Genomic DNA, 26,638 nt, shown 5'->3' with positions numbered 1-26,638 from the left:
CCATTACCATGTCGATCAACGCTTGAATAGAAACCTAGTTCACACCCCCGATTTTGAAGTCAACACAGTCACTACAGTCCCATTAGTTTTCTTTGTAGCCTCTTTTCAATGTTGCGGTTGCGCACATTTGTACGGAATGGGGCGAGTTTACGTTAAATGGTCATAGATTTATTTTTATTATGGCATTTGTATCTCTTAGTTTATTCATAGTTATCACAACGTTATCAACGCCCATATTATTTTCACACAATATTATCAGGCACTCTCATTTGACAGCAAACTACTGGCAATATCTTGTCATCTATTTACTGACATAGCCTGATCTGCAACACACCTCTGCTTTTTTTTCATTAAAAGACAATGATAGTATCCTTTTGTTGTTTAGCCTATTCATTGCAGTTTTCCAGACACTTTACATTAAGGGGGCAACTCACCTCAACCAAGCTATTACACTGAGTCCATTGTTTTGCGTGTCACCTGTCGTTATGTTGACATCAGCTGTTATAGCTGATACTGTAGTTCACTTCTGCTTAGAACACTACCTGTCACCGCGGAACACGCAAGCATCCCCGACAGCCTATCACGGGTGAGTACCACTACCAGCACCTGTGACTTCTTCCCGGAACACCTGTCACACAGGCTACAATCCGGGACCGTTTAATAAACCCGACGCTTCAGAGTAGAATATGAATTAGGCATGATATTATATATTTGATATGCTATGAGTAGCTATAGTCTAGTAGCACTGTTGCAATGGAGCCATTAGCCGATAAATTAGTCCAAACTCTATGCAGAAAAGCAGTTTAATATAACAATAAACTCCTGAAAAGTCCCTGACATACCATCAATCATAGAGACAATTCTGTTTCCTCGCATAATTCCTGAAAGCGCCCGTGATATCACGGCGCCGAAACCACGTGTCTACGTAATGGAAAGCCAATGTTTCAATTGCAACCCCTCCTCCCTGTTTATTTCCAACCAGAGATCCAAGGCGAAGCGAAATACATGCAAATATTTCCCCAGGCGCACCGTACTTTTGGAGTAGATGTCAGTGGTGCATTTGTGAAACAACCGAGAGAACCACCCTTCAGATAAGAAACACAAACCACCCAAAAACATCAGGACAGACCAGAGCCTTCAAAAGGAAACAAACCTGGCTTTACCGTTGCAGTGAGAGCAAAACAAAAGATATGACAACTGGGGTTGTGGGAATTTGACTTCGGCAAACAGTTGGTTTTTGAAGAAGAAACACCACCAAGTGAAGTGGCTTGATTTGGCAATGTCTTGTTTTATTGGGGCTATCGTTGCTGTCTGTGCGTGTGCATAGGATGCATCCTTCCCTGGCTTTTGATGCTGTACAGATCCTTCTTCCTCTCATCAGAGTGATTAACTAATAGGCATGGTTTTCTCCTCGGAAAGCTGCCGTGTTTCACTGTTTTCACGTTAGTTCTGTTTGTTTAAGGGCAGCACGTCTCCTCCCGGTGCGACACATGCAATTTATAGAGTATATTTTCTATTACCGACTCTCCGTGGTGGCATCCTTTATTCGCCAGAAGAAGAAAAAGACACCTTTATTGCGAAGTCTGACAGATAGAGAAATATTTTCATCAGGTGAATGAAAACGCATTTATGCGACCTGGATATTTACTATTTTTCTATGATACAATTGGTAGCCCTGTCCCGGAGAACTGAAACAATTGTGTTATTATGCAACCGCAAGGATCTCATCTATATCTGGGTGTTTAAGCCACTAGATTGCTCTTCGCCCAAATCAATGTGGTTTCTTTGGAACATTTTCAGCAAAGGAACGCATATGCTGCAGTGTCTTTGTGGCAAGAGTCTTAAGAAAAACAAGAACCCAGAAGGTAAGCACTTTGCGGTTGGATGTTCATTGCTTTTTTTCCGGTGGTGAACTGCACTGTGTGTGTGTTATAGCCCACGTTTGTTGGTTCTAAGGGGTGATAGATCTGCAATGATTATTTGTGCAGCGAGTGGATGCAGTGGAGAGGGGAGGGGGATAACTTATCCTGTAGAGCCGCTGTAGCCTGTCGGCGAGCCCTGGCATGGGGACGCGTAGTGCACAGACCGGCACACACAGGAAAAAGCCCCCAGCAACCCCGAAGCATGATCTCCTAACTTTTTAAATAGCGCCCAGACACATTATATTTTAGCACCTTGGATGGACATTGGGATCACATACTAATAAGGTTGCTCACTGAGCCGTCTGTCTACCGGTCTCTCTTTTAACCAGGTTTTATTTTGTCGGGTTGCTGCAGCAGCATTTCCACCGCAACACTTGCTTCTCGATTTAATAGGCTATTCGCTATGTTTCAGCGAGCTTGATGGATGAGCCAGACAGCCTATGTTTGTCTCAGTATCCACACATACATAACGATACATGTTGCAATATTTATTAGCGATGCATTATCACATGCCTTCTTTGCTCGAATGGAATGCATTGTTGGATAAAAGACGAACAGCGGTGCGTGCATGGGCTAATGCGATATTTTCTCAATACAAAAAGACCCACTTCACAGCAATCTCCATTTGATTTCAGTTCTCATCACATTGGTGTGAAGTATCCCATCATAATAGTGATACTTATACCCCCAATACACCACTGCCTGGCTATTGACGGCAGTGCATAAAAGTGATCCCACTAGGCAAAAACTGATTGAATCAATGTAGTTTCCAGTTAATTTCAACCACAAAATTCAATGTGATGACGTTGAATCAACCTAGAAAACTGATTGGATTAGTAAAAAGTAATACATGTAAAAGGAACTTATTTTTTACTTTGAACCTAAATCCAATGTCATGGTGATTTTGCTTTGATGGTTTCACCATGAATTCAGGTGAGTTGACAACACAACCAAATGTAAAAAAATAAATGAAATAAAAACACATTGAACTTACGTCTGTTCCCAGTGCGATATTTCTGCCACTGGGCAACTGTTTTTTTCAACAGGCTGTTACCAAGGAAAGACTATTGTACAGACAGCCTACATTGTAGGTTTAACCTTGTGTCTTAAGTTGACGTGACAGCACTGTTTCTTTTTCTTTCCTCGACATTGGTAGGCTACTGCAGCATAGTCGATCATCATAATGAAGCTATTTTGCCTTGCTGACGACACTGCAACAATAACGACGAAATAAACATTATATAGTCCCACTTAATAGTCAAATTCACATCATGTCCGATAATGAAGTCAATAAAGACAACTATCACTTTTTGTAGATGAAAAGAATAGCTAGAATATTTTAAATGTAGGCTATTGAACGAGCTGCAGAAAAAACACAAACTTTAAGAAATGCCACTCTGGGGAGGATAACCAAATCGGCACATACAGCCGATCAATCACAGCTACACGTCGTCTGCAGTTCAGCCATTTTCCTGTCATGTGGCTTTCATTAAAACGGATATACAGTACCAGTCAAAAGTTTGGACACACCTACTCGTTCAAGGATTTTTCTTTATTTGTACTATTTACTACATTGTAGAATAATAGTGAAGACATAAAACGACGAAATAACACGTGGAATCATGTAGTAACCCAAAAAGTGTTACAGATTCTTCAAAGTAGCCACCCTTTGCCTTGATGACAGCTTTGCACACTCTTGGCATTTTCTCAACTAGCTTCAAGAGGTAGTCAACTGGAATGCTTCTTCAAGTGCAGTCGCAAAAACCATCAATCGCTACGATGAAACAGGCTCTCATGTGGACCGCCACAGGAAAGAAAGACCCAGAGTTACCTCTGCCGCAAAATGCTGCAAAGAAAACACTACTAAAGGACACCAATAATAAGAAGAGACTTGCTTGGGCCAAGAAACATGAGCAATGGACATTAGACCGGTGGAAATCTGTCCTTTGGTCTGATGAGTCCAAATTTGAGATTTTTGTTTTTGTGAGACAGCGTCGGTAAAACAGATGATCTATGCATGTGTGGTTTCTTCCGTGAAGCATGAAGAAGGAGGCGTGATGGGGTGGGGGTGCTTTGCTGGTGACACTGTCTGTTATTAAGGCACACTTAACCAGCATGGCTACTACAGCATTCTGCAGTAAAACGCCATCCCATCTGGTTTGCGCTTAGTGGCACTATCACTTGTTTTTCAACAAGACAATGGCCCACAACACACTTCCAGTCAGTGTAAGGGCTATTTGACCAAGAAGGAGAGTGATGGAGTGCTGCATCAGATGACCTGGCCTCCACAATCACCCGACCTCAACCCAATTGAGATGGTTTGGGATGAATTGGACCGCAGGGGGAAGTTAAAGCAGCTAGCAAGTGCTCAGCATATGTGGGAACTCCTTCAAGACTGTTGGAAAAGCATTCCAGGCGAAGCTGGTTGAGAGAATGCCAAGAGTGTGCAAAGCTGTCATCGAGGCAAAGGGTGGCTACTTTGAAGAATCTCATATAAAATATTTAGATTTTTTAAACACTTTTTTGGTTACTACATGATTCCATATGTGTTATTTAATTTGATGTCTTCACTGTTATTTTACAATGTAGAAAATAGTAAAAATAAATAAAAACCCTTGAATGAGTAGGTGTGTCTAATCTTGACTGGTACTGTACATTTATCTTGTGTATTTATGGCATTACCCGTACACTGTGGATGAGGTGCGTACAGTATGGGCTACTGGTGTCGCTGTGTAAATAGCAGGAGCCTATTCTATATCCAGAGGACTGAAATATGGAGCAGGTCATCTGTAAGCTATTTTAATCCTGTTTAAAGACAGCTGTTTGGGTCTGTGAATGTCTTTTTAGATAATTGAAAGACACTGATGTTTTGGACCCCAGAGTAAAAAGAGCAAAGCAAGCCTAGGCTATAGACCTGTGTTGACCCCCAAAACATATCCATGGAACCTATCTGAAACGTAAACATTGAAGCATCAGTCCTTTTTTCTCACAGTCAGACTAAATTGAGGATGCAGACTGGGATGAGAGGGGCTCACATCAGCTGCTATAAGATCCATACAGGCAAACAGGATGAGTTGAATGAATTCATCATCTCACAGTTAGAGGTAGCAAATCATGAGGTTTTTGGATACGTTTCCCAAAGTAATTATGGCCCCAGAAGCAGTAGTGAAGACAGAGAGACCCCCTCCGTCCAAATGGCACCCAATTCCCTAGTCTACATACTTTTATTTTTTTACATGACATATCTCAGGGGGCAGCAAGACACACGATGAGATTTCCAGCATTTGTCAGCATAGCAGATGGATCCATCTATTTTCTCTCTCACACACACACTATGCATTATATGGACTAGATGTTTAAAGTGAAGTTTCTAAAGGAGCCTTCAACTCCAGCAGATGGCACTTGCAGATAGCCTTGTGTTGCCTAATATTTGCCTGGCAGGGGCAAAATTGCTCTGTTGGCATTGATGTATGTTTGCGTATTCTGTACTGTAGGTGTGAGGTTAACACAGATTTTGTTTTTAGCTGGGGATGAAGGAAAGCTGATTGGTTTTGTGAGAGCAAACCCACTTTGCCGGGTAATGAAAATTACTCTGTACAGTTTCTCTGAGGGACACAAGCCTTCTGTCCTGTGGCATGACTCTAGAATATAGCGTGAATATTTGAATTACTTAGTTGGTGCACCTTATTCGTATTCTGTGAAGTTCATGCATGCCAGATTCAATATACAAACACAGTAACTTTACAGAGTACTCTAACTTATCAAAATAAATAATTTGACATTGATAAACAGTAGAAAGAGTTTCCTTTCCATATCTGAGATGTTGAGAGCAGTGAAACTGCAACTGTCGGCATCACATCAACAGTATCACTGGCTCGTCTCACTTCTCACATATGATTGACATGAATTGAAAGAAACGCAAACATATTGCATTTCCCTCAAGGCAGCATAAACAGTGGCCCTCCATTGTTATTTTAGCAACCCTACCCACTGTAAAAGTGATGAGCTGTGACAGTGCTGCCTGCCTTCTGTCTGTTCAACCCATACGCCAGGCCACACAGATCTAAGATCAGCTTAATGTCCTCAAATCCTGAACTTAACCAGAGGGAAGACCAAAGTAGGGCCCAGTACACAACCCATAGTTCATTAGCCCATACCCCAGGCTAACTCTTTGATACCAAAGTCAAACAATATTTTTTTCGATTACCTTAACTTCACATGATGAGGTTTACAGGATAAGGGTATGGGAGTAATAGGGAGTTTGGCAAAGTCACTGAATAGGGCCTTCCACCATAGATACAACACAGGTGTGAGCAATCTTCAAGTGGTTTGTTGCACTATCCACAACTGTGGTGTTGAATATGCGTCAAACTGCTACTAGTTAGTGCTGGTCGCGGTGCTGTTCATGGTGCTGAATCTACACCCAACCGTTGCTAGTTAGTGCTGACCGCAGTGCAGTCCATGGTTCTGAATCAGCATCCACATCACTTGTTAATGATGGTCGTGGCACTGTCCATGGTACTGAATGGTTGTAAGTGTTGCTATAACAACACACTTGAGGTTACCACAGGGTAGTGACACATTATCTTCTTACCTGCAGCTTCTTCCAATGAAGCCGTAAATAAATATTTAGAGCCAATCTGTGCATGTTGACCAACCTTTGCATCGAAATGGCCAACCTTTTGTATTTTGACTACATTCAAGACAGAAGGTAAGACTTTACCACAGACTGATGAAGTACCGGTAGTCATGACTTTCTCTCCAAGCTAAACAAACAACACAAAACACTTCCTGGCTTCGGGTACATGGAAAGCTCAGTAAACACCGGTGTTTAGATGTATACAGAAGAGAGGGATGTGTGTAAAGCTATTCCAGGAGTGCCGGTTTGTCTTAGAGTACAGGCAATTAAAGCGCAGAATTCTTGTCAAAGACAAGAATGATGCAAATTAAGTTAGTAAAGTCAAAGACGGAAACTCTAACTCCAAACATACCGATTCCAGATGTACTTGTAGATATCACTCAGTGACTATGATGACCCCTGTAGTTAGCCCTTCAGATTAGTGGTCTGGTAGAACGGGCATTGCTGCTCTCTGATACACATGCTCAGTCGGATGTCATAGAGAGGGGGTTAAGTCACTCTTGGTGGGCACATCATGATTCTTTAATTCAATCAAGTAATGAAGTAGTGTAGTGTAATCAGTGAACATTGGACTCCCCCTGCAGCTGTTCTACCAGTTAAGATTGAATTACTGACCACAACTTTTATGTCATGTCACAGTGAAACTTTGAGGACACTTGGGAATAGTCAGAATTTTGCCTTAGTACTTTTTTGCCATTGTAATTAGTGTCAGTGACTCAAAGCTCTTTCTCTCTGTGTGTGTGTGTGTGTGTGTGTGTATTCATCTCCCTGACATATACACCGCTATAAGATCCATACAGTGGAACAGGATACGTTGAATGAACCCATCATCTCACAGTTAGAGGTAGCAAGTCATGAGGTTTGGGATAAGTTTCCCAAAGTAATTACGGCCCCAAAAACAGCAGTGAAGACTGAGAGACCCTCTCCGTCCCAAATGGCACCCTATTCCCTAGCCTACATAGCGCAAGACTTAAAAAGGCAGCAAGACGCACAGTGGTCCCTGTAGTATCAATGAGATTTCCAACAACATTTTGTCAGCACAGTTAGAAACATCTGTTTTACAGTGTAGATGGAACCATCTCTCTTCTACTCACTCACACCTCCTGCTGTCCGTACAGCTACCATCGCTCTCGGCTGCTTACTCAAATTCCCCGCATGATGCATAGGCTAGAGTGTACCTGTAGGCTACGGTTTGTGGTGCTTTGTGAGGTAATGCTCAGCTCTATGGTATGTTACAGAGGCTTGGGGGAGATCATGCTTGTCCCCATCTGGCCATGCCAGAGAGGACACCATTGAGTCGAAGGCCACAGCCATGGACCAGAGCTAGGAGAGACTCAGGAGTAGAGTCGCTGGTCCAAAATAAAGAGCTTTATTTCATACCTAATCATACAATCTCAGCGAGCAACAAAAGTTTTTCAATCGGAGAAAGTCAATAAGGTATGAGGAAAATGGTTCTGTAGTCGGTAGAGACCAGGGATAGGCAACTTTGATGGGGGTGGGAGCCACAAAAAAAATTGGAATTACCCCCTACACCACATTGCGAGCAAAACATTTTAGCAGCCTCCCTCTTGACAGTGGGGAGAAACATTTTAGAGTTAATTTCGTGCTATTCTACACGTATTGCCATGTAGCATAGAGAAAATCTTGCAGTTTTAAAGCAAGTTTGCTACAATTCTACTCATTTTGCCCTGGGGCGGAGAGAACTGTTTGCAGTTTAATATGATATCTTAGTGAGACATACGAACAAAATCAATGGGGGCCCCCGGGCCGGTAACTCAACCTTGACTACTAACTTTAGATAGCTGGCCGCTAGTGACTAAGTGACTATCAGTGACTGACTGTACAAGAGTACAGATTTTTTAAATGAAACCTTGTGTAATGTACTATTCTAACTTGTAACAGTAAGTTGAGACCCCTCCTGAGTTCCCTTGTTATGTACAATCTACTCATTGACAGCTCGCGAGCTACAGGCAGCTGGCAATCTACCTTTTAGAGAAATGTACTTTAACTTAATGGTGGTATTTAGAAAACACATATTGCCAAGTCCAAGAGGTGACTTGTATAATCCATTCTGCATTTTCTGTACTCACATGCACACATGCAGGCACACGCCCACATACACACACACTTAGAGCTATCATACTTAGTAATATTATATGGACAATGAGTATTCCGTTTCAATCGACTGACAGCTAGGTTTTGTATTGAATGTAGACATCACTTGCTTACTAGAATTGCTTGGGTTCATTGACTGTTGTGTAAATGCATTGTTTTTATGTATAGAGAGAGAACCTGGATTCAGTTATACATGCCAGAAAGTAGAGAGTGAAGATGTCTGAAATGATAGGACCTTGAACAGCCTTTAGAAATAGCAGGGGTTTTGTGTCGGTGTACTGAATGATATTTTAATACGTTCTGCTGTAGGTTAAGATGTGCCTGGACCAGAGCTAGGAGAGACTCAGGAGTAGAGTCGCTGGTCCAAAATAAAGAGCTTTATTTCATATACCTAACCATACAATCTCAGCGAGCAACAAAACTAAACAAATTAAAATAATGAATAACTATATTATTAACTAGATGAACTGTACTGTTATTGGACTTCAATCAGAGAAAGTCAAGGTGGTTCTCTAGTTGGTAGAGACCAGGGATGGTCAACTTTCATGGGGGTGGGGGCCACAAATAGTTTGAGTTAATTTTGTGCTATTCTGCACGTTTTGCCATGGGGCATAGAGAAAATGTTGCAGTTTTAAAGGAAGTTTGCTGCAATTCTACTCATTTTGCCCTGGGGCGGAGAGGAAAATGTGCTGTTTTAGAGCACATTTCCTGTCATTCTACACATTTTGCCCTGGGGGGGGAGAGGAAAATGTGCTGTTTTAGAGCAAATTTCCTGTAATTCTACTCATTTTGCCCTGGAGAGGATAATGTGCTGTTTTAGAGCAAATTTCATGTAATTCTATTTATTTTGCCCTGGGACGGAGAGGATAATGTGCTGTTTTATAGCAAATTTCCTGTCATTCTACCCATTTTGCCCTGGGGCGGAGAGGAAAATGTGCTGTTTTAGAGCAAATTTCCTGTAATTCTACTAATTTTGCCCTGGGGCGGAGAGGAAAATGTGCTGTTTTATAGCACATTTCCTGTAATTCTACTCATTTTGCCATAGGGTTGAGATTTTTTTTTGCCATTTTTAATATGATATCTGATTGAGATAGTCTAACAAAATCAATGGGGGCCCCCTGGCCGGTAATTCGACCATGATTACTAACTTTAGATGATAGCATATATTGAATAGCAGTGTTTTTGTGTCCGTGTACTGAATTATATTTTATAAGCTCTTTTGTATGTTGAGATGTGCCTCACTGTCAAACTCAGGTTCATAAACCTGTGAGTAGTAAAATATTATCTTCCTCCCTGTAGTTTTTATTTACCCCTTTTTTCTTCTCCAATTGGTAGTTCCAGTCCTGTCCCATCGCTGCAACTCCCGTACGGACTCATGAGAGGCAGAGGTTGAGAACCACGACCGCTGCGCCACTCGGGAGGCCCGCCTCCCTGTACATTTACACACGCAAGCATGCACACACAGGCAGATAGACACGCGTGCACATTCTTTCCACTCCACAGTGTAATGTGAAATTACATGTGCATTTTAATAACCTAGATTCTGCTGATGGAAGACTTTTCTATGCAATTCTCACCTCAGAGCAAGTGTCAGTGCAACAGCCAAAGTCATATATCCAAAATCCTTGACTTTGCAGATCAGGGTTTAATACTGTATCAGAAAAAGGAGCCATTTCTAGCTTGTTATAAAGGCAGTTAATTCATGCTCGACTTGCAATTTGTGCCAAAGGAGAGAAAAGCCAGGCATTAGACCACAAGTCTATAATTAAAGGGGTTGGAAGAGATTTTAAACAAGAACTCCAACAATTAGACTAACAACAGGGTTGTCCAAAAATAACCTAAGCACACACACCAATGGCTTGTTGCTATGGTTTCACAAACAAGCAATTACTGCGAGTTTATAATTGGTAGATCTGCAGTACTTTCTTCGCCCACAATGGAAAACAAGTGTTGTAGACACACTGCACCTTTGTTAGTAGAGTTTGTCACTTCAGAAATAAAAACAAAGTGTACGTAAGACTATATGAATTAGTATGATATTATTGGCAGAATTAAAAGAAACATCCTTTAAAAAAGTGAAGAGTCAATGAATAAAAGTAGAAGACTCCAACCACTGTGGCATGTCTTCCTATTTGGTTTATTATTGAAACAGCATTTCAACGTCTAGGTTTAAGGGTAGAGACATTATTTTACGGTAGCATAGACTCTCCACAAGTCAGTTATTATAACCTGATGTGACATCTCTTATATAATGATTATGATCCCATTAAGTAGGCCTTGTAACAGATGGTTGATGCAACAGGTACACATACTTGAGAGGCTCTCTCCAAGTTTCTTTAATATTAATCATCATGTTGTAGCCAACGTGAAAATCGACCGCAGCATTATCAATTTCCTCTATAAATTAATTTGGGTTCGCTCTCTTGCTCTTGAGAACTGGTTCCCATTCCACCTCCCTTGGAAAGGCAATCAAGTTAACATACAAATCAGTACAGCCAGTTACTGGTAAGTTATTGTAAAAAAAAAAAAAGAAGTACAGTATGTTACCTTAAATTCCAAAGAAACTTTGGCTTAACAGTACATTACTGTAAAGTGTACTGTACTGAACTCGACTCTACAGTACAGAATATGTACCAAACTGTACTTTACTTTTCTCTACTGTGCTCTATTGTACTGTGCTGTCCAAACTGGTGAAACGTATACGTTTATGATTGGTTCAGATTTGGTCCGCGGTTCGGACCAAATCTGAATCAGTCATGGACGTCTATATTTGGGCCCAATGAAGGTCGGTCCAGACGTCTGTGGACGTTGAAATCAAAGTTGATACAAACCGGTCCCGATGTATGTTGACGTTGAAATCAAGGCCAGGGTGGACTGACCAAATTTCAACTACTTTTCAACGTCCATGGATGTCCGATGTCGATTAGGGCTCAGTGAGTGAGGATGTTGGTTACAGTAAATGGAAAGAGTGGGGAGTCATGTGTAGGTGTCAGTAAGAGCTGGGAGAGGGAGAGAGAGGGGGCTCGTGGGTAGGTGTCAGTAAGAGCTGGGAGAGGGAGAGAGAGGGGTCTCATGGGTAGGTGTCAGTAAGAGCTGGGAGAGGGAGAGGGCTCATGGGTAGGTGACAGTAAGAGCTGGGAGAGGTGACATTAATGACAGAGAGTGAGAGAGAGCAACTTTTTCAGACACACTTTCTTTGACCACCAGATGACAGAAAGAAAACATATGATCTGAACATAACAGTATGCCAGTGGAAGGGAGGACAGTAGCAGGTGACCCAACCGTGGTTTGTGACAACTATGATTTCCCATTGTAGCCAATACAATTGCAGAAATACTGATTTGGTGACAGAATTTAAAGTTTTAATCACTTAATAATTCATAAACAAAATTGATATCAGTAAAAACAATTGCTAGGTCTACTTTGATGAGGGAGAGAAATTAGAACATGGATTTTTGGTAATGGAATGCTAAGGCACAAGGCAAAGTTTCTTAAACAAGGAAGATTTTTTTTTCCTAAACTAAATATGTGTTGCTAATGGTTGGCAGGGATCTTTACTTCAACATTGTTGTGTTTTAATGTATTTCTAATATTTCTTTCTGGTATTTCTAAAACCTTTTTTCCGGTAGATGTTTTCTAAGACCCCTTTTCCAACTATTTGACTAGAAATCAAATCCTTTGGCTATTCCACATTTTTGGGATGGAAAATGGTTGAAGAATGTATATGCCTTAATTTTTCACAAGAATCTTAGCTTTCATTTTACACCCAATTTGACATGCTCCTATGAACTTCATATGTTGGTGCTCATGAGTCCTTTTACATGAAAAATGACCAATATTACCTGTGTTAGATTTGAATGTACATCATAGGTGGCTGCTTTTTATTTGATTTATTTAGCTAGGGAAGTCAGTTAAGAACAAGTTCTTATTTACAATGACGGCCAAACCCTAACTCGGACGACGCTAGGCCAATTGTGCGCCGCCCTATGGGACTCCCAATCACGTCCGGTTGTGATACAGCCTAGAATCAAACAAGGGTCTGTAGTGATGCCTCCAGTGCCTTAGACCGCTGCGCCACTCGGGAGCCCTGCTGAGGGGAGGGCGGCTCATAATAATGGCTGGAATGGAATAAATGGAATGGCATCAAACACATGGAAACCATGATTTGATGTATTTGATACTATTCCACCATTCAGCTCCAGCCATTACCACGAGCCCGTCCTCCCTAAGTAAGGTGCCACCAACCTCCATCACAGATGTACAGGTAGGCCTAATCGAGGCCTAACCTAATGTATTGGCGCATACAGTTTTAGCAAAGGCATTCATTGCTTGTCAGATTTTGGGAAGTAGCAGACAGATGTGAAAACAACTTTATTTCTGACAGTCCAAAGTTACCTTCTGCCTGCTGTGCTATTTATAAGTTAGCTGTGCTTTGTATGTATCAAAAACACCTGCTTCCACATTTGTGATCTGGGGCGTGTGCTAATTTATAAAAAGAAACAACTGATATGCGGCTTTTTATATTTTATTAAAGCAGTCATTCCAAACTTTTAATATGATTAATAATCCTGTATTGAAATTGGTGAAATTTTCAATGTACACTACTTTTATGTTGAAATTAGAGTAGAAGAGGCCATCACTGCATTAAATGGTAGTTATTAAGACTGTTAAGTTGACATTCTTTACAACTCCCATTAATTCAGTGATGGCCACTCTTACTCGGTAATGCCAGCATACACTTGAGCATGTACATCAGCTGATGTCACAAAGTGCTGTACAGAGAAACAGCCTAAAACCCCAAACAGCAAGCAATGCAGGTGTAGAAGCACGGTGGCTAGGAAAAACTCCCTAGAAAGGCCAGAACCTCGGAAGAAACCTAGAGAGAAACCAGGCTATGAGGGGTGGCCAGTGCTCTTCTGGCTGTGCCGGGTGGAGATTATAACAGAACACGGCCAAGATGTTCAAATGTTCATAGATGACCAGCAGGGTCGAATAATAACAATCACAGTGGTTGCAACAGCTCAGCACCTCAGGAGTAAATGTCAGTTGGCTTTTCATAGCCGATCATTCAGAGTATCTTTAACGTTCCTGCTGTCTCTAGAGAGTTGAAAACAGCAGGTCTGGGACAGGTGAACAGGTCTGGGTTCCATAGCCGAAGGCAGAACAGTTGAAACTGGAGCAGTGGACTAGGGACAGCAAGGAGTCATCAGGCCAGGTAGTCCTGAGGCATGGTCCTAGGGCTGAGAGAGCCAGAGAGCTCCAATTCTCATACTTAAATTCACACAGGACACCCTTGCCCCCTGACACAAACTTTTGCAGCATAAATACTGGAGGTTGAGACAGGAGGGAACACTGTGGCCCCATCCGATGATACCCCCCAGACAGGGCCAAACAGGCAGGATATAACCCCACCCACTTTGCCAAAGCACAGCCTCCACACCACTAGAGGGATATCGCCAACCACCATAACATGCTTACTTCACCAAATCTATTTTTCTTGTGATGAAATTCTCTGGGCTGATTAGGTCTGTAAAAGGTTGTGTGTAGTTGACTAGAGAGGCAGAATGTCTTCATGGCTTGTCAGCCTAATGCAGTCTTTCTCTGTATCACAATTAGAAGATTGTGAATTTACAAAATGCATTCCTACATTAATTGGTAATATCACCAAAGTCCACACTGAGATTAAACATTTTAATTACCAAAGTCGACTGAGTGATCAGCACTGTTGAGGAAAGGTGTTGTTGTAGTCATTAATGGCATGCTTTGCTTTGTAAAACTGTGATACTGCTTGCACTTGTATACAATTAAATATAATTTACCTAAATAGAATAGAACTGCAGTGTAACATTTTTGAAGTTGAGTCAACTTTTAAAAAATCAAGATAACCAGCTGCAATAGGATTTCTCCACTTTGGAGCAGGACAGTTCTGCTAACATACATTCCTGAGTTGTCTTAACACATTTGTCAAAGTTTAGTCCCACATTTGCCAAAGTTGAGTCCCCTCCATGACTTCAAGTCCTCTCAACTTAAAGATGTAAGGACATACATTTTAAGTTGGATGAACTATATATAGATTTATTTTGCTCAATGTGAACATTGAACTCCAATTAATGGACCAGATACTGGGTTCTAACAAATCTGCCCTGAGTTACCACAATCTCGCTAATGGTTAAAACAAATCCACTTTTTTTGCTAAATCGGGTTTAGTGCATCATATTCCAGCCTCTGAAATGTACAGTGCCAGTTAAAAGTTGACACTACTCAGTCAAGTTTTTATTTTTATTTTTTTACTATTTTTTATGGAGGAGGTAGTGTGATGGTGTGTGGGTGTTTTGCTGGTGACACGGTCTGTGATTTATTTAGAATTTAAGTCACACAAGCATGGCCACCACAGCATTCTGCAGCGATACGCCATCCCATCTGGTTTGCACTTAGTGTAACTATTAGGGTTCCAATAGTCTGAAATTTTCCAGTAAATTTCTGGGATTTTGCTTAAATTTATCAAAAAAGTTAGCTTATAACAGTGAACCTTTTTTTTGTGGAATACACACAAGGCATTTCTACGTCTTGTGGCATATTTTGGTTAAACTATCCCCAATTGAATGGAATTGCAACCCTCTGCATGCACAGTGCATTCTTCCATCCCATGTACAGCTGACTCGATCTTGCACACTAATGATATGCTATTGAGCCCACACTACTACACTGTCTGAGCCAAGGACTGCATGCTTTCTGGTAAGTTATGATTACATAACTGGGTGGAGTGAATATATTTCATATGACATACAATATTTTTTTGTTAACTAGTAAATAAATTGTATCCTACAGAAGTGTGTTTAAATCATTTCTAACTTGTTAACAATTTCTGCTAGTTATTTTTTGCTACCATGTGGGTTTTAGCTTGCTTGAGTCTGCTAACTGAGTAGTGTTAATTCACCTGTTTCCATACATGTTTCATTTTAAAACATGTATCTTACAAAGGAGTTGTTTAATCTAACTGCTTAACTATTTATCTATACATGGAATTGTATAAGTTGTTTTTTTTTACTCATTTTTTAAATAATCTTTACAGGAAAATGCCACTGGCACTATCTGATGTGTGGAGACATTTCACTGCAGCGAATATAGAATGAAAAGCTGTATAGATTTGCAAATACTGTGCCAAATCATATGTGAAGAATACAACAAAGGTTCAGAATCATCTGGCCAAGTGCATAAACTTCCCTCAGCGCTCACAACAAGCAACCTCTGACAAAAGTCCCTCTACTTCTATTTGAGGTGAAAACGATGAATCAGACACCTTATCGATAGCAACAGCTCATGGTCCTCCTGGAATCAGAAGTTTCTTTTGACTCAATGCTGATGAATGTCTGGCTCGAGTTGTGTATGCTGGTTCATCTCTGATGCTCACAGGCAATGTGTATTGGAAGAGATTTCTGAATGTTCTTTGCACCCCTCCAACCAGACATGCTTTATCTACTCATTTGCTGGATGCAGAGTTCAGAGTTCAAGTGAAGGTCAAGAAAATCAGAGAAAGCAGACTGTATTGCAATCATCTCTGATTGGTGGTCGAATGTTTGTGTGCAAGGAATAATTAACTACATCATATACACCACTCAACCAGTATTCTAAAAGAGCACAGACACAAGGGATAACAGACACACCAGTCTCTACATTGCAGATGAGCTGAAGGCAGTCATTAATGACCTTGGACCACAGAAGGTATTTGCACTGGTGACAAACAATGCTGTGAACATGAAGGCTGCTTGGTCTAAAGTGGAGGAGTCCTACCCTCACATCACACCCATTGGCTGTGCTGCTCATGCATTGAATCTACTCCTCAAGGACATCATGGCATTGAAAACAATGGATAAACTCTACAGGAGAGCCAATGAAATGGTTAGTTATGTGAAGGGTCATCAAGTTATTGCAGCAATCTACCTCACCAAGCAAAGTGAGAAGAATAAGAGCACAGCATTGAAAATGCCCAGCAACACCAGTTGGGGTGGTGTTGTTATCATGTTTGACAGTCTCCTGGAGGAGAAGGAGTCTCTTCAAGAAATGGCCATATCACAGTCTGCCGATATGGACAGCCCCATCAAGTGGGTCCTCCTGGATGATGTATTTTGGGAGAGAGTGATAAGCAGTCAAACTCCTGAAACCTACAGCAGTAGCCATTGCACAGATTGAGGGAGACAATGGCATCCTGTTCGATGTTCAGAGACTGCTTTCAGATGTAAAAGAAGAAATCCGTACTGCCCTGCCCATTTCACTATTGCTCCAAGCAGAGGAAACATCAGTTCCGAAATATATCAAAAAGTGTGAAGACTTCTGCCTGAAGCCCATACACGCCGCAGCATATATATGTTGGACCCCAAGTATGCTGGCAAGAGCATCCTGTCTGGTGTAGAGATCAACAAGGCCTGTGGTGTCATCACTACCGTGTCTCGCCACCTTAGCCTGGATGACGGCAAGGTTCTTGGCAGTCTGGCGAAGTACACTTCCAAGCAAGGGCTTTGGGATGGAAATGGATTATGGCAGTCGTGCCAACAGGGACTTTGTGGATCTGAGGCTCTTTCCCCTGTTGCCTCCATCATCCTCCAAATCCCACCAACATCAGCCGCTTGAGAGCACAACTAGTCCTTGTTTGGGAACACACACACACCAAAACATTGGTGGCCACCTGGGCAAATTTGTGGCTTTTTGAGCCTGATCCCAAGCCATCCTCAACAAGGTTGGAAAGCGACAGTGAAGATGAGGCATCAGAGTTCGATGTTCAAGAGGTGGACATTATTGAGGTCCAGGAAGAAGATATGGAAGCCTGAGAGGAAGACAACCAAAGCTTTAGTTTCTAGACTATCATTTTACAAAGATGTATGTTGAAAACATTTTTTGGGGAGATGCGACGGATCATTGGGGCACATTCAATATTCCCTTTCTTTTGTAGTTCAGTGAAATCCTCCCATGTGAAGAGTCAACTCATTTTAATTATCGTTCAATTTGTAACTTGTTTTTTTATGTCTATTGGAAGGATTTAATCATTTGCAATTATGTCTACTTATGATAAGGTAAAAGGATTATGTTTGTCTCCATATCATATGGTAAATATATCCAATGCAAAAACATCTACATTTAAATGGTATTAATATTAATTAGCCATTTAAATGATATTAATTTCTGTTAATTCCAATTAATTCACATATATTCCTGTTAATTCCCACAGAACGTTTCCACCTCTGAATATTCCCTAAAATGTGCAACCCTAGGGACTATCATTTCTTTTTCAACAGGACAATGACCCAAAGTACACCTCAAGGTTGTGTAAGGGCTATTTGACCAAGAAGTAGAGTGATGGAGTGCTGCATCAGATGACCTGGCTTCCACAATCAACCGACCTCAACCCAATTGAGAGCGTTTTGGATGAGTTGGACTGCAGGTGAAGGAAAAGCAGCCAACAAGTGCTCAGCATATGTGGGAACTCCTTCAAGACAGTTGGAAAAGCATTCTTCATAAAGCTGGTTGAGAGAATGCCAAAGAGTGTGCAAAGCTGTCAAAAAGGCAAAGTGTAGCTACTTTGAATAGTCTAAAATATATGTTGATTTGTTTAACACTTTTGGTTACTACATGACTCCATATGTGTTATTTCATAGTTTTGATGTCTTCACTATTATTCAACAATGTAAAAAATAGTAATGAGTAGGTGTGTCCAAACGTTTGACTGGTACTGTATGTATTCATTTTAAACTGTTCCTTGTCAAGTAAAATAACTAAGTAAAATAAAATTTGCCGAAAAGCACACTGGGAAATATGTTTACGATACACACACATGTATTATTAAGCCAACACAGTATTTTAAGTTGCGGGTCTCAGAAAAATAAACTCTCTTGTGTGATCAACTCAGCTCTTTGTGTTGCAAATGCAAACATCAATATTTAAGTTCATACATTTGTTTTTCAAATTCAACTCACATTAAACAGAAATCACTGGGTAAATGGAGTATTCTGCTCAACAATTTCCCAATTTACATCCAGCCAATTAGGATATTTAAGCTACTTGGACTTTTTCTAAGTTGTATTTTATACAGTGTGTATTATCACCTGTATAAGCATTGAGTTTGTGCTGTGTTGCAGACCTCTATGATAGTCACATGTCCATATATGGAGATAAATGGATCCCTCCTATGAGCGTTGGTGCCGTCATTTTTCTGATTTGTGTTATGGTCATTTTGGTTACGTGCCAAGTATCTTTTTCCAGGAAGTGAGCACAGGTGAAATGACAGTAAGGGACATTAGTGTTCTGTAACCTGATTCTGGTTGATCTTAATTCATAATGCAATCCTGATGGTAAAGTTCATGACAAGCCACATGGTCTAGTGGGAATTCATGTAGTAGACTATCTGCTTGTTTGTGATACAGCAGTTGACTTTTATGGAAGGAGGATCGCAAAGTTTTCACATTTTGACAGTTGTTCATCCAATATGATAATGTCACAGGGACTTTACATCACCATGTCTGCTGATAGTCCTGATATGTTGAATAATGATGTGTTGGTTTGTATAATATAATGGCACTTTTAGTAAAATCACATCTTTTGTGGCTTTAGTATGTAAGTGTAGTGTATGGTTAAGTTAACATCACTATACCTTCCTGAGACCTGGACCGCTGTTGCCTGGACCCAGAGATGCCTTGGATTTTCAGGGTCAGTGGTATCACTGATGCTTCTAGAGTTCACTCTGGCACTGTGCAGAGGGTCACAGGTTTGCGTCCTAGGCTGGGAAGACACGGACGGAACGAACTCTGCTATAGAAGTATGGCTAGGTTGTGGACGGACGAAAATAGCTTCCTGCAAGCATCAGTGCACTCCCAAATAAAGTTTTGAGAAACTGTCCTCTACAATTTGTCCTTGGTTTTTGGCCAGTAACTGTTTGAATTAAGTAAAACTGTCATGTAAATGGTTAATGGTAAACTTAGTGGTCAAAAACCCAAATGCATTGATATATTATCTTCTCAGTGAACATGTTAATTTGTCACATCTCTCTGCCATGGTAACTGCCCAGTGGTAGTACCAATGCCGTTTATGATTAGAGAGGACTTTTTTATGAGCATGGACTTATTTCTATTACAATATATTGGATGACTGTTATTCATTCATATTCCATTCACCCAGCTCAATGTAACATCAATAGGTTTAGGCTCCTACATGATACTCAATCACTTTCATAGCAGCCATACAAACAGCATCTTCACATCTACGCTCCTCTCACATTTTCGCTTTGCTTGTGGACTTCTGTACACAACACTATGTCTGGGAAGAAAATTCTCCAAGCCAAACCTTCATACCATAACCTTTACAAACAGCCTACATGGTTGTCACCATATTAACTAACATCCTAATCAACATAGCTACTAGAACTAACACGTTAGTAAACCACAATCCAATCCATGTGTGCAATCATGCAGTAGTGTACAGCAAGAAGTTTAGCAGTTACAACTGCGATCCCCGGTGGCAATACATTTATAAAACGGAAAGCTTACCTTGAATTGGAAGTGTTGGATAACCTTAGCCAGCTAGCTAACATAAATATAATTACTCTCTGTTTGAGTCAGGTTGTTGAGTAGGCTAAGTTAGATGCATTAGCTAGCGTAAGAAAAATAAAATAATTATAAAACAAAATCACTTTTTCTCTCTGCTCCTTCTCCTTAATTTCTTTAGAAATTATATTGTTCAAAACTGTTCAACTATTGTCTTTCTCTCTCCTTGAGTCAACTACTCACCACATGTTATGCACTTCAGTGCTAGTTAGCTGTAGCTTATGCTTTCAGTACTAGATTCATTCTCTGATCCTTTGATTGGATGGACAACCTGTCAGTTCATGCTGCAAGACCTTTGATAGGTTGGAGGACATCCTCCGGAAGGAGGTGAGAACCAGGAGCCTCTTAGGTTTTGTATTAAAGTCAGTGTACCCAGAGAAAGACGGAAAATATCTGTCCTCCAGCTACACTATGGCGCTACCCTACAGAGTGCTGTTGAGGCTATGTGAATATATTTCGTATAGTTTTATCTAAAAAGGATAACTTTTTTAATGTTGAACTATTTTTACAATATTCACCGAGTAGGACGGTCCTTCCCTTCCTCCTTTGAGGAGCCTTCACTGTGTCTGACATGGGATCCGAACCCACTTCACCAGTGCCCTTTAGTATCACTACCACATTCACACTTGCACTGATTGGAAAATCCCTAATGTTTTTTTCATCAATATAATCCTGACAGTTTTATGAGCAACTTATTTCATCCCATTGAGATGGCCATATAAATACAAACACAGTGGTCATTTTTATGAATGTTTTATCAATTTGAATCATTGCAGAGCAAAACCTACCATATATTTTTTAAGCAGTATCTTTGTTTACTTTGCCACATATGTATTATACTGACAACTGGTGATAGACCCCTTTCAGGTAAATATCTACATTACCCAAATCTATTTCATGATTCCGACCACAAATTCCAGTACAAAGACTGCAATGTGGTTTTGATTGAAAAGGGCCCTTGGCCCTAAAATCCGTTATTACCTGCTCCCATCCTTTGATATCGGACACGACTGTAGTTGCCCTAAATCTCTATATTTTTCAGAGTGAACAAGTGTATTGAGAGACCTCAAAATACAAACCCTACAGTATAGAATGACAATATGGACCATGCATTTTCCCCACATGGTTTGCTGCCCTGTCCTATCCAGCACCCATAAATACTTTTGTAATTTGGCCCATTCTCTGTCCTCAATTGTGGGATTTACCTGAAACATTCCCCCCCTGCATAAGAGTCCATATAGGCTGGTAGTGAAGGAATGTGTAACATAGCTCTAAGTAGATTCCCTCTCACAAATGGCACATCTCAGTGCTACTTCCTGTTTCGCTGTAGGATTTCCAATCACATGACAGGCAGCAGAGCCGCAGTGATTTTCTACAGGACTCTGCTGTCCAGTATTGTACTGTACTGATGGACCATGCTTTGGTTTACCACAATGAAGGAGGGACAGGGAGATTGATCGATAGTAAAGAACACTGTCCTAGGCTACTACAGATGGGTAGATTATAGGAACTCTAGGGGGGTTGTCAAAGGGTGCAAAGAGTGGTTGACGTCTTTTGTGACATGGTCAGGTTGTAAAATAACTTGTTTTCAAAAATTTTCCTAACCTGGATTTGTATTTTCATGGTAACTGGTTGTGATCTGGTTATCTGACCAGATAACAACAAACTATGACACGTCTTGCTGTCTTCGTGAAAAAGGGAGGATGATCGATAGATCAGACTATTTATGTATATTGAAGGGATATTCAAAGGATTCACAACGTTACGTCATGTCAAAAAGTTGATAAGTACCATATCTTTTTCGATACAGTCGTGGTTATTCCAACAAGTGAATTGAGGTTGGAATTAACATTTTTAAAAGTGAAGTTATTCTCCATATAGAGCACATAATCTGGCTGTTCAGTTCTTTATTGTCAGGTCAGTGCAGTCCAGAGTGTCTGTGGAAGGACCCTGAATGCGTCCCAAATGGCATCCTTTCCCTATATAGTGCACCACTCTTGAAAGCCCCTGAATGCTTTCAAGGTTTAATTGTGTCTACGGGACTTTAGGAGGCTCTGGCTTGGTCAGGGTTTGTTAAGGCAACTGGGGTTTACTCCCACTGTTGTGAATTGGCACTTTGGCTGATTGCCGGGGATGGGCCCTCGACAAGTAAAGCCCCCTTTGCCGTACAGTGAAGAGGCATTGTGATAGACCTTTGATGTCACTATCACCTCATTTAATTTCTCACAAATTATTGTAATATTACTTTAAAAAATACAAACAATTCACCTCAGTCTTTACCAAAGTAGCACTTCATCTTTTATACCATCGGCCCAAAAGTAAACTAAGCGGAAACGTCTTAAAATGTTAATCTCACTGTCAACCACTTTAACGTTACAGTACAGAGACACTTTGCAGCTGCTTGAGTCCCTCACCAATCCTCCCGTCCCACTCCCAAAATATAAGTATGTCAAAACACGTTGAAAAGAGGCGAAAGTCATGTAGTGTCTCTGCTGGTGCGTCCTGGGGTCACAGGTTTGTGTTTGACCTTTGTGGATCTCACTGTAACACTAGCCTCGCCCCTGTTAGCATCAAAAAGCTGCTGAAGTCTCCTCCTTTCATCTGCCAAAACCATTTACCACCATTTACCACATATCCTCTCCTTTTCTCTCTCTCTCTCAACCTCCTGGGTTCTCTCGCCTCAACTCTGTTCTCCGCTCATGCCCCAAGGCACTGGTGCTGCTGAGCCACACACCTCTTTCTCTCACTCTCTCTAACACTTTCACATATCTCTCTGTCTCTACTGTATGCTCCTCTCCTGCATTCAAAGCATAGGCTACACCTATTTGTATGATGGTAGGAATTAAGGTACCTTCAGGGATAAGTAAACAAACACATACATTGCCATCACCACATACAAAGGTTGCATTTAATGTAACCCTAAACCTTACATTTCCTATACATTACCTCACTAAACATTAAGGGTCAGTTTCCCAGACACAGATGAAACGAACAAAAAGTGACCCATTGAGCTTTTGTTGTCCAATAATAGACTTAATCTTGGTCTGGGAAACTAGCCATAAGACTACTTGGAAATGTTGCTCTCATTCTGTGTAAGTGGCCCATGCCGTTGGTCTTTCAAAACACTGACATGACATATCTGTGTGTCGCAGTGTTGTTTCACAATCTGCCGTGAGAGTCCATGTGTTGTGACTACTTCCCAGCCATCCAGGAGCGGGAAGTGATGCAATTTCATTCAAGTCATGTCGACCCCAGTGCAGAGTGCAGGGCAGGCTTGGATTGTGTTCCTCTCACTACAATGGTTCAAATACATTACATGGGCAATGTGTATATACCTGTTTCTTTCTTATGAAGCCTAGCTGTTTGATAGTGGTCCAACATCAGGATTGTGGGTTTGATTTCTGCTCGGGCCACCAATATGAAAATGTATCCTCACACTACTGTAAGTTGCTTTGGATAAAAGCTTCTGCTAAATGGTACAATTGTATTATGATATGGTCTTTGGCATGATAATATTTACTCAGTGTTTGCGCTAGTGCAACATTTGCATCTGCCATGTTCATAAAGCATTCTTTCATACAGGATCAGGTTGATTTTAAATCATAAGCTGAAGCTAAAATCAGGAAAGTGTCTGTCTTTATACATACGGTGCCTGCGGAAAGTATTCAGACCCCTCGACTTTTTCCACATTTTGCTACGTTACAGCCTTATTCTAAAATGAATTTTAAAAAAAAATTACAAATCCATAGACAAAACGAAAACAGGTTTTTAGAAATGTTTGCAAATGTATTTAAAAAAATAAACCAACATACCTTATTTACATAAGTATTCAGACTGTTTCCTAGGAGACTCGAAATGGAGCTCAGGTGCATCCGGTTTCCATTGATCATCCTTGAGATGTTTCTACAACGTGATTGGAGTCCACAAGTGGTCAATTCAATTGATTGGACATGATTTGGAAAGGCACACAGCTGTCTATATAAGGTCCCGCAGTTGACAGTGCATGTCAGAGCAAAAACCAAGCCACAAGGTCGAAGCAATTATCTGTAGAGCTTGTGTCGAGGAACAGGATTGTGTCGAGGAAAAGATCTGGGGAAGTGTACAACAAATGTCTGCAGCATTGAAGGTCTACAAGAACAAAGTGGCCTCCATTATTCTGAAATTGAAGAAGTTTGGAACCATCAAGACTCTTCCTAGAGCTGGCTGCCTGGTCAAACTGGGTAATCGGGGGAGAAGGACCTTGGTCAGGGAGGTGACCAAGAAACCGATGGTCACTCTGACAGACCTCTAGAGTTCCTCTGTGGGGATTTGAGAACCTTCCAGAAGGACCACCATCTCTGCAGCACTCCACCAATCAGGCCTTGATGGTAGAGTGAACAGACGGAAACCACTCCTCAGTTAAAGCCTGCTTGGAGTTTGCCAAAAGGCACCTAAAGACTCTCTGACCATGAGAAACATGTTTTTTTTCAGGGGCATGTTTTTCAGGGGCAGGGACTGGGAGACTAGTCAGGATCGAGGCAAAGATGAACAGAGCAAAGTACAGAGAGATCACTGATGAAAACCTAACTCCAGAGCGCTCAGGATCTCAGACTGGGGCGAAGGTTCACCTTCCAACAGGACAATGACCCTTAGCACACAGCCAAGACAACGCAGGAGTGGCTTTGGGACAAGTCTCAATGTCCTTGAGTGGCCCAGCCAGAGCCCGGACTTGAACCCGATCGAATATCTTGAAAACAGCTGTGACCTAAAAATAGCAGTGCAGCGACGGTCCCCATCAAACCTGAGAGCTTGAGAGGATCAGCAGAGAAGAATGGGAGAAACATTCCCCAAATACAGGTGTGCCAAGCTTGTAGCATCACACCCAAGAAGACTTGAGGCTGTAATCACTGCCAAATGTGCTTTAACTTCTTAAGGTATAGGGGGCAGCATTTTCACTTTTGGATAAATAGCGTGCCCAATTTCAACTTCCTGCTACTCATGCCAAGAATATAAGATATGCATATTATTAGTAGATTTGGATAGAAAACACTGAAGTTTCTAAAACTGTTTGAATCATGTCTGAGTATAACAGAACTTATGTAGCAGGCAGAACTCAGAGGACTAACTGTTCAGAATTTTTATTTGTTTTGGTTTCTGTCTGTTAAGTGAGTTCTCATTGGAAAACGATATTTCTTAGGAACTTCTTTTCAGTTCCTACCGCTTCCACTGGATGTCACCAGTCTTTGGAATTTGGTTGAGGTTATTCAATTGTGCAATGAAGAAGTACGGTCATCTAGGAACTGCGTAACACTGTTGAGAGTTGCGCAAGACTTGAAAAGTAGCTTGGTTTGTTGTCTTCCTCTATTGAACACAGACCCGTCTTCAATTTGATCGATTATTAACGTTGAAAAATACCTAAAGTTGTATTACAAAAGTAGTTTGAAATGTTTTGGCAAAGATTACAGGCAACTTTTGAAATATTTTGTAGTGACGTTGCGCAATTTGGAAGCTGTTTTTTTCTAGATCAAACGCGCCAAATAAATAACAAATAAATTTACATTTTGGATATGTATGGACGGAATTAAATCGAACAAAAGGACCAATTGTGATGTTTATGGGACATATTGGAGTGCCAACAAAAGAAGCTCGTCAAAGGTAAGGCATGTTTTATATTTTATTTCTGCGTTGTGTAGCGCCTGCAGGGTTGAAATATGCTACCCTCTGTTTACTGTTGTGCTATCATCAGATTATAGCTTCTTATGCTTTTGCCAAAAAGCATTTTAAAAATCTGACATGTTGGCTGGATTCACAACGAGTGTAGCTTTAATTTAGTATCTTTCATGTGTGATTTAATGAAAGTTTGATTTTTATCATTTTATTTGAATTTGCCACGCTGCATTTTCCCTGGCTTTTGGCCAAGTGGCCATACCATAATAAAGTACTGAGTAAAGAGACTGAATATGTAATGTATGTAAATGTGATATTTCAGTTTTTTATTTAAAAAAAATATATAAAAAAATAATAATAATAATTTAAAAAAATAATAATTAAATCGGCAAACATTTCTAAAAACCTGTTTTTGATTCGTCATTATGGGGTATTGTGTATAAAAATATATCTTTTTATACACAATACCCCATGTGGAAAAAGTCAAGGGGTCTGAATACTTTCCAAAGGCACTGTATATTTATACTATTCATTACCTTCAATGTTTTATTTTGCGATACATGTTACAGGAGCTTTGCATCAGTGCTAGGGCAGGGCAATATGGCCAAAATATATCACAATATTTTTTACATTTTTGACAGTATGATGGTATTTGACGGTAATGTTTTTGAATAATACAATTTCGAAATGTGTTTTATGCTTGACCCTAAGGTGGCAACACATAC

General features: G+C 40.7%; 1 protein-coding gene across 1 annotated transcript in view; it reads left to right on the top strand.

Annotated features, from left to right (window-relative positions):
- Positions 1 to 986: 986 nt before the first annotated feature.
- The window catches only part of fgf14 (fibroblast growth factor 14), a 305,742-nt gene continuing 280,090 nt past the window's right edge, over positions 987 to 26,638 (top strand). Inside the window, exon 1 of the mRNA XM_024388653.2 lies at positions 987 to 1,865. Coding sequence (XP_024244421.1) covers positions 1,616 to 1,865 — 250 coding nt within the window. The 5' untranslated portion in view covers positions 987 to 1,615. The remainder of the gene's footprint in view (positions 1,866 to 26,638) is intronic.

The sequence above is a fragment of the Oncorhynchus tshawytscha genome, linkage group LG26, assembly GCF_018296145.1.
Source record: "Oncorhynchus tshawytscha isolate Ot180627B linkage group LG26, Otsh_v2.0, whole genome shotgun sequence".
NCBI classification, from domain to species: Eukaryota; Metazoa; Chordata; class Actinopteri; order Salmoniformes; family Salmonidae; genus Oncorhynchus; species Oncorhynchus tshawytscha.
This window is presented reverse-complemented; position numbering and strand designations above follow the sequence as displayed.